Genomic DNA, 12043 nt, shown 5'->3' with positions numbered 1-12043 from the left:
CTTCCATGACCTGGAACCTGCCCAGGCTGGCTAACCAGTCATTGTGTAATTTGTTGTAGTTTTAATGGGATCTCATGAGAAAGCTGTGGCTGATGTTCTTAAAGTCAGTATATTGTGAGAGGAGCAAAAACACTGAAATACCAATACTCCGCTGTGTCCAGAGGTTCGATTCCACACCATGGCACTTCCTCCACTGTGATCACATCTCTGTCTATAACCCTGGGTGTCTCCAAATACTCAAAACCTGTCTGAATTAAGTGAACAACACATCAGTGGGGGAGTGTCTTCCTTCCCTTAAAAAAGGTTCAGCGCTGTGACGTATTCCTTTTCTTTCTGAGCAACATTTCGTTGCATTTGGCAATTATCTGCAGCCTTTTCTATTAGACATTATCCATTTCTGCTATGAGTAAATCAATCATGTTTTTGTACAAATCCACGACCTAGAGTGAAACTGGGATGAATTTAGTGCGGAAAATGAATAATGTGTGCCTGTGTTTACATGTCTGGTCTCTTCAATTGCAGTTATTGAGCTTTTCGCAGTGGCTATTAAATTGATTTCTCCCTTTATTGTGCGCAGTTGGGCCATCGCTGTTCTGTTGTGAAGTGTGAAAAGACAGACCGGTGCCAGACAGAAATCCTTGAGATTCTGAGATTGATTGTGTTTCCCCAGGAGGGGAGACATGTCGTTGCGTCTCAGAGTACCTTACCCCGCACTCTATGAGCCACAGACAGGCTGGGATTGAGGTAGCAGGTGCAGCTTGTATATTTTTAAATACCAAAATTATTATTTAGATTTTCATTGCACTTTCCCATTATAGACAGGCTCACATAGAGATAAAGTGAATGCAGCTAAGACACTCGGACATACTCTTAGCAAGCTAGCCATGTCTACAGAGTATAGAAATAGTCTTTGATCTTGTAATGTCTATGTATATCTTATGAAGGGACTGAGATGTTCATATTGGACAAATCACTTTGACTTCTTTGACGTTCAAGTTGAAGATGGGCCTACAATATTAGTGTGCAGTCTTGCTGATATCATGTGTCTGTAATATCTCACAGTTACTATTTCACATCTTAACCCATGAAAATTAATCCATAAGGATTTTCAATGTTTCTATTGTGTTTTTTTGCTTGCTTATTTTACGAAGACAAGGCTCTTGATAATGCTAAAGCCATGTCTTTAAGCCATTGGCCTAAGACTCATTGGCCTCCACTGGCTTCCTATTGCCGCACGCATCCGATTCAAGGCCCTAGTGTTGGCATTTCAGGCTGCTAAGGGGACTGCCCCACCTTACATACAATCCTTGATCACTCCCTACTCCCCAGCTAGACCACTCCGGTCTGCCAGCTCTGGTCGCCTTACGGTTCCCTCACTAGGAGCACCTGGCGGTCGAGCTGCACGTTCACGCCTGTTTTCCGTTCTGGTTCCTCAGTGGTGGAATGACTTGCCTATCAGGACAGCAGAATCCCTCCCCCTATTTCAACGCAGACTAAAAACACACCTTTTCAAACTCTACCTTAGTCCTCCCTCCTGATTTCCCCCGCCCCCCTTTCTGATATCCCTATCACTCTTGTCTAACCCCCCAAAAATAATTAAAAAAAAAATAATACTAAATTGCACTTATGATGACTATATGTTTATAACAGCACCTCCTATGTATTTTCCTTGTTATGGAAGTGATGCTTTGACTTGTGGAAGAACCTATGCACTTGTAAATCGCTTTGGATTAAAAGCGTCTGCCAAATGACTAAAATGTAAATGTAAATGTATTAGACTTATTATTTAGACTTTTTGATCTTCTGTTGCTGTAGCCTATCCACTTAAGAGGTTTGACACATTGTGTGTTCAGAGATGCTCTTCTGTATACCACTGTTGTAATGTGTTGTTATTTGCATTACTGTCACCTTCCTGTCAGCTTCAACCAGTCTGGCCATTCTCTGACCTCTCTCATTAACAACACGCCCACAGAACTGCTGCTTACCGGATGTTTTTTATTTCTCACACCATTTTCTTTTTTTTTTGTTGAATTTTTCCCCCTTTCCCCCAATTTGGTAGCCAATTGGACCCTGTCTGATTCAATTAGAGCTAGTATTAGATACACCGCCCACACCCCGTCCCTCAGCGGCCGGCAGGAGAGCGACCGTGATTCCGAGGCGCTCGAGGTGCTTGTTTGTGCGGCGATCTACTAACCCTGCCAAGTCCCTCCCTCTGGAGCAGCAAGTTGCTGCTCCAACTGAGCCGGCCAAACTTGGCTTTTGGCAGGATCGAGAATCGAACCCCGGTCCCCGGTGCGCAACTGCAGCAAACTGCAACCGCGTCTAGTTCACACCATTTTCTGTAAACTCTGCAGACAGTTGTGTGTGAAAATCCCAGGAGATCAGTAGTTTCCAAGATACTTAAACCACCCTGTCTGGCACCAACAATCATTTCACAGTCAAAGTAACTTCGATCACATTTCTTCCCCATTCTGACATTTAGTCTGAAAAATAGCTGAACCTATTGGCCACATCTGCATGCTTTTATGCATTTAGTTAATGTCACATGATTGGCTGATTAATATTTGGGTTGACAAGCTGGTGTACAGGTCTACCTAATAAAGCAGTCAGAGTGTATATTCACAATTAATTTTGAACAGATACTTCAGAAATAGGTGGTTGCCATGCATGTTTAAGATACCTGTAGTGCCTATTTATTAAGCTTTGGAGACCAGTTGCTGTACAAAGTCATGTTCTATGTTAGTTTATAAAGTGTTGGTTACAAAGTCATGTTCTATGTTAGTGAGATGGGTGCGTGGGGTTGGACCCAAAATGCACGACTCAGAAACAATGGTTAGATAAAGTCCCGTCAGGGCTTTATTCGGGACGAATCCCAGGAGCCTAGTCAAAACAAGCAAAGTCCAAACACGTAGATCCAGCCAAACAAACACTAAAACAAAAAGCACGGTGCCGAGGCAAACTCGTAGTCGGTAGACGTGCAGGAAGGTCCGGTAGCAGGAGAGCCGTCAGCGGGGCAGAAGTACAGGCGGACGGCAGGCAGAGTCGTAGTCGGGGGCGATGCGGAAGTCGAAACCATGAAACAATCAGCGAGGCAAAGGTACAAAAACGGTAGGCGAAGACGTGGTCAAAAAACAAATGATGGTCAACGAAACAGAAATCAATAAACAATAGTCGGTAAAACAGGCTTGGATCTTAACGTGAATCAATCGGTAATAATGCTCAAGCGTTGCGTAGTAAACTAGAGGCAGACAATTTTGCAGTGAACAGTAGCGCAACTGGGATATAAATGCAGGTGTAGACAGGTGTAGACAATTAGTTAGAGCGTAGCAAGGAAATGGAAAACAAGTGCGATGGATGACAAGTTTAACAAGGTAATTAGTAATCGTTAGTAATAAACCTATCCTGCCCTAGCATTAGTAAATTAGTAAATGACATGCACGAGAAACGTAAGGTTACATGAACACATGATTAGTTTGTTAGTTTCTACCCAATCCTGATCTAGCGTTAGTTAGCGTTTTAGTAAATAGACAAATGGAAACAATTAGGGAGTGAATGACAGAAAGAGAGAGAGAGAGAGAGAGAGAGAAGGCGGAACGCAAGGTTTGCGGAAAGACATGTAAAAGTGTATGTTTAAACAGTAATTAGTCTCCGTAACAATAAACATAAATCAAAACATAACACAAAACGAAACTAAGACGATAACCACTCAACATAACAAGGTCATAGAATCGTAACGAAACATAACTAGACATGACGAGAAAATAAATCGTAACAAGAAATAAACTAAACAACATGACGAACCTAGACTAACATAATACATGATAAGACAATACAAGACTAAGACAAAATTAATAAACATAAAACATGGCGAGACAGACCTGAAACGTGACAGTTAGTTTATAAAGTGTGGGTTACAAAGTCATGTTCCATGTTAGTTTATAAAGTGTGGGTTACAAAGTCATGTTCCATGTTAGTTTATAAAGTGTGGGTTACAAAGTCATGTTCCATGTTAGTTTATAAAGTGTGGGTTACAAAGTCATGTTCCATGTTAGTTTATAAAGTGTGGGTTACAAAGTCATGTTCCATGTTAGTTTATAAAGTGTGGGTTACAAAGTCATGTTCCATGTTAGTTTATAAAGTGTGGGTTACAAAGTCATGTTCCATGTTAGTTTATAAAGTGTGGGTTACAAAGTCATGTTCTATGTTAGTTTATGAAGTATGGGTGTAGATTGTTTTTTTGTTTTTTTAAATATAACTGTTATATGTATAAGTGTAAGTATTCTTGAAAATGTTGTCTTAGATAGTGGGGTTTAGTAAAGCTATGTTCTCTTAGTTTATAACAGGCCCTTTAGCCACTTCAACCCTCTGTTACTTATGAATGCTCTAGAGATGTTCCTGTTAGCTCAAAATGGATATTTTTCTGCCCTACGTTTCGCTCTTAGCTCATAATGGCTGAGTCCAAGGCTGCTGTCTCCTTGGCTGTTTGTAAAGGAGTCTTTTGAGATATGTTTCTTGTTATTGAATAATGGATATATTTTCAGACCTGTGTATTTATAACCGATGCTTCAGGTATGTGCAGGGCTTTTATTGCGTTCTGATGTTGTTCACGTATGCAGTTCTTTCCCTGTTGCTCTCTCCTCGACATGTTGACTCACTTCCCCACACTTCTGTTCATCACAATAACAAACACAGCCTTATTGGATTAGTTTCTCAGAGTCATGCTTTGCAGCACTTTTTTTGTCAGCTCATCTCTTGCATGCATGTTTAATCATCACTTTTAGGTGGCTGAGATTTTCAGCAGCTTGGCTTGTTTACTTTTAGGGGAACAGACGGTGGTACATTGTTCCAAGCTATTTTTTTGTAAATTATGTGTGGCAGTCTCCCTTTTATGAAAATGTAGTTGGGAACCTTGGTAAATACCGTAATTTCACAAAATAAAGATTTCCATCTTCCTTGAGAGGTGGACCTAGATATTTTTGAACAGAACAGAGAACACTTAGATATGCAGCTAGGTACAGACCAAAAGCATTTCTCTCTTATACAGTTAGATTTTTACTTACAATTATGTCCTTAACCTGTATTTTCTCAGAGCATATTATTGCCACAGGATTTATGAGAAGTTTCAATTCATGTGAAGACGCAATGTGGTCAAGGGGGTAACACCGTGCAGTTCTCAGGTTTACAAAATACTTAAAAAAACTGTGTCATGTTCTATTTTGGTCAAAAATTAGATAAGCGTAGATTTGGAATCTTCAAATACTTGTCTATCATTTCGCAATAAACCCATTACATGTCACAATGAGAAAATTTAAAGTATAAAATCTACGGGAGTCCGTCGCATTTCCTATTGGTCCCTTTTCACAGGTGCATCAGCTGTAGCTTTGTAAATGAAGTGGTGATGAAAATGACATATATGTTAATTGACTGTTCCTAAGCCTTGCCCACTCTAGTGACCACGGTCAAAACATTCCTTCAAGATGCCGCTACCCATAATGTAAACTCACCGTGTTCCGAACAGAACCCGGGGAAGCATCCACCAGAAGTTAACATCTGTTCAATGTAGTTTTTCTCCTGATAAATGTGGTTTGTGATTATTGTTGCTTATTGACTATCCCAGACACTAAAACACTTTGATTGATGTGAATTGGACCAATATTTATACAGAAAACAACAAATAATTGCACAACGTCCCTGTGTTCGAAAGACCATGTTAGGTCACGATGTTCCAAACACCTATTCACTCTGGTATGCAGGCTGAGGCGTATAAGCCTGCCAGGTTTGTAGTCTCTGGTTAGCAGCAGCTTCCCCTTCACAATGTCACAGCGGATCACCATTACCATGTCACTGTATGCTGAACTTGATCGGTATGTGACTTGTACCAAGTTTTTATGAAAACGGAAGGAATTAGACTTTAAACACAAAAAAAAGTATTTTAAGTTGCACTTTTTATAACATAGTAAGTTAACTTGGTTTCCGGAACATGGTGAGTTACCCTTAAGCGAGCTACTGCAATAAATAATAGTTGTTGGAGATCAGATACCATTTCTTCAAGCCCACAGCCTTACATTATGTTGTTGAACTCCTCGTTTGGGCGTCTAGTCGCAAAGTGCTTTGATAATGACAACATAGCCTACAATTAAATTGTGAATAAAAATAACGACTTGGCAGAAAAGCAACCTAAAGCAAGTAACATTATGGTCAAACTATAGCTAACGTTAGCCACTGAACGTGTGGTGAAAAGGTGAAATTCCGTTTTAATTTTCAGGCGGAAACCCAGGTACAGTTGGTTGAAAAGTAAAGATGAGTCGGATGTAGCTAGCTATATCCTGGCAAACTCTGAGCTATATTTGGTATTGGGATATAAGTGTACATGTCAAAATAGCTCTTATAGCTTAAGCTAGGTAGTTGGCTCAGGCTGCCTAGTTATATGGTGTAATTGTAGCCTACATAAAATGTATTATATATGAAATATATATAAAAAATAAGTTATGCACTTGTTTTGGATTAAATGAGAGCTGTCGTTGTCTTGTGTCTGTCCACAGGAGTACACGGTAGACGTGTTCTTCCGGCAGAGCTGGAAGGACGAGCGGTTGAAGTTCAACGGCCCGATGAACATCCTTCGCCTCAACAACCTGATGGCGAGCAAGATCTGGACGCCGGACACCTTCTTCCACAACGGAAAGAAATCTGTGGCCCACAACATGACCATGCCCAACAAGCTCCTGAGGATCATGGAGGACGGAACGCTTCTTTACACCATGAGGTTCGGCAGCTTAAGAGCAACTGCACTCGCTGTTTCAGCCTGGCTTCACCTTCTACTCAGGTTTTGGGGAAAAAAATCATTATAGGTTGGGTAGAGTAGGTGTGCCTGTCTCATTCGCATAAAGCATTTCAAAGTTAAAATGAAACTGAAATGTGTGGGCATCACCAATGCTCTGACTCGATATCATGATTAACGTAGAGGTACACTGAAAAGGGTACGCAGACATCACGAATTGGGCGGGGACAGAGAGGACTGAAGACAGCATTTTTAAACTTTATTGGGCAGCAGAACATGCTTTTGTACCAGTGTCTATGCCAAAATGATATTATTTCATAAATGTTGAAATAATGGCATAGATTAATATGTTTCACTATAAAGTAGGCAAACAAAACATGTTTACAACTAAAAGAAGCCCTTTTTAAATGCCCATCCACCCAATTTCCCATCTGACAGTTTTCTTTATATTTATGTTTTTTTTACATTTTTAAATTACAGTCATTTGGACACATTACAGGACACTCTTCTCCCGAGCAACATACAATAAACTGCACATTATAACCAGGGACAAGTCTGCTAAAAACCCTAGAGGGAAGTATGTTTGCAAGTGCTAGAGTGATCACGTAGATAAAGGTGTTAGTTTGAACCAAAACGGTTGGGTTAGCTAACTGTGTCTAGCAATTAGAGATCAGTGCACTTTTCGGTGTTTACCTGTATTCCTGGGTAATTTTATGTTATTACGGCAAACAAGTCAATTGCCTGTGTTCATTTGTTTAGATCTAGTGAAGAGTAGCCACAATCAATGAATGATATTGTTTCAAATAACTCAACCTGTTACAGCTAAATGTAATTACAGAATTCTCATCTCCCGACAGGTGTACTTTTATAGACAATACAGAGCCCTGGGTCCTGTTGATATTACTGATATAAAAATGGGAGCAGTTCAGGAGCAGTCCAGGGAACTCAACTCAACTTTCCTTAAATGACCCCTTCTTTGATTCCTTGTGTTCATGGCCTCATCTGCACTAAACACTGCAAATGTCTGTTTCCCTCTGGGGGTGACACTTTAAGGTTCATGAGCATAGATACGAGGCACCGATTCAGCCTTGAGTCTGTGGAGAAGTGCGCAGGTCCTGTAAACGCCCTGAAAACGCTCCACACAGCCTCAAGCTATTTAATTCCTATGGAGGGAGCGTTGAAGCCCGACTTGGCAGCAATGCTAACATTGAAGACACACTGCTCGCGGCAAAGCCACCTGGACCACACCCGCAGCCCTCAATCGGCCGCTTGTGGGCGTAAAATGCATTTTTTGACTGACAGTGGTGTTTGTTAAAGTTCAACGTTTTAATAAAACCTAAAAATCACGAAAATGCAGGATTGCATTTTGTTTGTGGTTTGAGCTGGCTATATTATTGCCTAATTTTTATGTGTTCTGTGCGATCTGATTCCCAATTAACGGCAGATGCGTGTCTTTCTATTTAAGCCCCGCGTTTCTTTCACTTGCGTGTCCTATCCCCATTTTCCATTTTACGTTTCACTTTTTCAGTTTCATCTATGCACATATGATAGGCGTGCTTCTGACTATACTCGCTTCCCTGCTGTGGCGAAGAGTATGGGAGCTGAACACACAGCAACACTGTGAGGACCGTCTGTCACACTTTCACCATCACATTTTATTTTGTGCACAAATATCAGACGTGAAAGTTGGAGAGCCAGTTAGCAACTTCTTTTGGTCTAGACCAAGTGTTGGGGTTTGAATTTATTGCTCCCCTTTATGATCTCTTGCTCTCATATGCTGTCCATCCACCTAGTTTTATTCCCGGCTCGTTTAAAGGCTACGTTTTTCTCAAGTAAGGAGCTTTAAAGACTGCCTTTGTCAAGTGAGGAGCTTTAGGCTGAGTTTAAGGTGGACAGTTGGAGTACTGAAGCCCTTTTTGTAATTAAAAGGCTGGTTCAGACTTACAATAGCTTGGGGAAAGCACAAGGGATAAGACAACCTTCACCCTATCTGTATGTTGTACGTTCTCTTGGCACCACTGTGTCTTTTCACCGTGGCGTGCTGTTTCCAAGGTTGACAGCCACCTAATATTTGCTTTAATTCAGTGAGGTGGTTTGGTCTCTGCCCCAAAGTTCACTGTCTTCATTTCCTTCTTAGTGCATGTCTGTTATTATTTGATGTATTTCACTGAGTCTAAATACACAGTTATTTGAGTTATCGCCCCTCTCAGTGGGGAGCTTTGCGAACTCCCGATAGCCCCGGGTCAAGTGTCTGATACCCTTGTGGTGTTTAGTGTATTTATCTTGCGCCCCCATAAGTCTCCTGCATTGTCAGTAGAGCTGAGATTGAGCGTCCTTGGTGAATCTCTGTTATTTTATGTCTTTCACAAAATCAGGTAGCATACATGGTTGTTGGGGTTATCGCCTCTCTCAGCAGAGAGCTTTGCAAACTCCCAAAAGCCTGGGGTCCTGTGTCTGATAGTCGCTAGTAGGCTAATTAGCAATAAACTATGTTTTGATGTTAGCATTAGTTTGGTACATCGCTTGATGTTTCTCCACCAGGACAATCAGCTTTTCCTTGTCCATTTTTTACCAGAATAAACAGCGAACAATATCAATATAGATATAATATAGTTATATTTTAAAAATCAGATCCCGTGTAGGCCACACAGCATAAAATAAATTATTTTCATCTTTTCTTGGCCATCTCTTTAAATTGCTTGGAATTTAATTATGTGGTCCTTATAAGGTATTTTAGGGCCATCAATTTATGCTAATCATACGTTTTGTGCACAATCCATCAGAATTTGTTAGTTCGCTTCTAATCAAACACAAATTTGCACACATATGTTTGTGTGTGTGTGTGTGTGTGTGTGTGTTTCTCTGGGATTGATTTCCTCTTGGTGTTTATGCTCATTAAATCTTCATGCTGATGGCTGTTTAACTGGCTTCATGCTGGTTGTATTCCCAGGTTAGCTGTTGGCCAGGGGCTTGCAGCAGTTACTGTACGCTGTATAAATGGACAGTGTTTAATGAAATCTCTCCAGCCTGCCCTGAAGGATAGTGCCAGCCTAGCAAATAGTACTATAACCACCACTGCTACTGCTACAACTAGCTATATACAGTGCCCTCCATAATATTTGAGACAAAGACCCATCATGTATTTATTTGCCTCTGTACTCCACAATTTAGGATTTGTAATTTTAAAAATCACATGTGGTTAAAGTGCACATTTAAAGTGGAGATTTTAATAAAGACATTAGAGCAGTGTTTATACATATCCCCCATTTCAGGGCACCATAATGTTTGGGACAAATGAAAGTAGTCATGTTTAGTATTTTGTTACATATCCTTTGCATGCAATGACTGCTTGAAGTCTTCAGGAACATCACCAGTTGCTGGGTGTCTTCTCTGGTAATGCTCTGCCAGGTCTGTATTGCAGCCATCTTTAGCTCATGCTTGTTTTGGGAGCTAGTCCCCTTAAGTTTTCTCTTCAGTGTATGAAAGGCATGCTCAATTCAATTCAGATTGGGCGATTATCTTGGCCACTCAAGAATTGGCCATTTTTTAGCTTTGAAAAACTAGCAGTATGTTTGACATACTTCTCTTGCTGCCAATAATTTTGAAGCATTTGCTTCAACTTGAGCAGATAGGATGTGTCTAGACACTTCAGAATTCATTTTCCTACTGCTATCATCAGTTATATCATCAATGAAGAGAATTGGGCCAGTACCTTTGGCGGCCATACTTGCCCAGGCCATAACACCCCCACCACCATGTTTCACAGATGAGGTGGTATGCTTTGGATCTTGGGCAGTTCCTCCTCTCCTCCATACTTTGCTCTTGCTTAAGTTAATATTTGTGTCACAAAAAAATTTAGGTGCTGAGAGTTCTCTTATACTTGCATTAAGGAGGCAATTAAACACACCTGAGAAATTACCTGTGGAGACAGCTATGAAGCCCAAACATTATGGTGCCCTGAAATTGTATAAACTGTATAAACACCACTGTAATTTTAATTATTAATTGTGTGAAATCTAAAATTGTGGCAAATCAAGTGTGGCAAGGCAAATTAAGACATAATGGGTATTTGTCCCAAACATGGAGGCACTGTATAATTCCTTTTTCTACTTCTTCTTTTTCCTTCTTCCTGTTAATGTTATTACCACTACTTCTGCTGCTGCTATGACTACTACTACTACTACTACGACTAATACTAAAAATAATAATAATGATAATATCGGAGCTATCACAGTGTAATGTGTATGCATTTACCATGTATCGCAGACTCAGCACTCTGGTGTTAGATTATTGGTTTTATGAGGCCCAAGGGTCTCTGGGGGTTGGATTTACCACTGCGGCTGCTTTCTGTCAAATGATGAATGTGTGAGGCAACGTTTCTACCCCCCCACCCCCCCTACTCTCTGGTCCCCCCTTGACCCCCTCCCCCCTGCCCCCCACTGCTCCTGCCCTCATCCATCTAAATGTGTGCATGAAGCCGCCTCCTTCATAAAGCTGCAATTTATGCACGGAATGCACCCCCCCTATTCAGCTGGGTCACCTATGAGGCTACAGCATTAATGAGCTCGCTTAGCCACAATCATGTAGATGGCCACTCACTGTGCCAAAATAAATACAGATCCAGTGCTGTTCCAAAGAGGGCCAATTGGGGGGGTTCAGTGTGTAGAGTCGCTGTGCAGAATTGCCAAAATAACCTTCGGATGATACAGTTCTTTATGTTGCTTTGGATAAGCAAATTCAGTCTGTACTGTATAAGAGAGGGGGCAGATTGGAGGTCGGGGGGGTTCAGTGTGTACCCTAATTTTATCGCCTGGTCGTGCTCTGGTGCACTACTAGATTAATTGCATAACGTGTACATAGATTCTCTGCACAACTACTGATAATTGATTCCCATAGTAACGTTAGGCTGCAAGCTATAAGTTTGTTAATTAACTTTCATATGTTTATGCATTATTCAACTCTGCTGAAAGACAAAATCTAAATGATGTGCTCCGTCATATGGTTTTTAATATATTGTCTCTTTTATATAATTTTATCTGTGCGGTGGTCAATAGAAATAGTCAAAAATAAAATAACAGGCCAAAACTGAATTAGACGAATATGCATTCTCTTATGTTAGCAGTCAGCCTTCCCTGTTGACCTTTAACCCCACAGTCAGGTCACATGACTGATAAATGGCCAATCAACTTGTAGCAGCTGAGGTGGGTGGATATGTGTGGCAAACTGGGGCTTCATTTCATGAATGTGCTAGGTGTGATTGTCAGT

At 40.9% G+C, this 12043-nt stretch overlaps 1 protein-coding gene across 1 annotated transcript in view; it reads left to right on the top strand.

Annotated features, from left to right (window-relative positions):
• The window catches only part of gabra2a (gamma-aminobutyric acid type A receptor subunit alpha2a), a 50210-nt gene that overhangs the window by 11866 nt on the left and 26301 nt on the right, over positions 1 to 12043 (top strand). The window contains exon 5 of the mRNA XM_061244325.1: positions 6543 to 6763. Coding sequence (XP_061100309.1) covers positions 6543 to 6763 — 221 coding nt within the window. The remainder of the gene's footprint in view (positions 1 to 6542; positions 6764 to 12043) is intronic.

This window comes from Conger conger, chromosome 6 (assembly GCF_963514075.1).
Source record: "Conger conger chromosome 6, fConCon1.1, whole genome shotgun sequence".
Taxonomy (NCBI): domain Eukaryota; kingdom Metazoa; phylum Chordata; class Actinopteri; order Anguilliformes; family Congridae; genus Conger; species Conger conger.
This window is presented reverse-complemented; position numbering and strand designations above follow the sequence as displayed.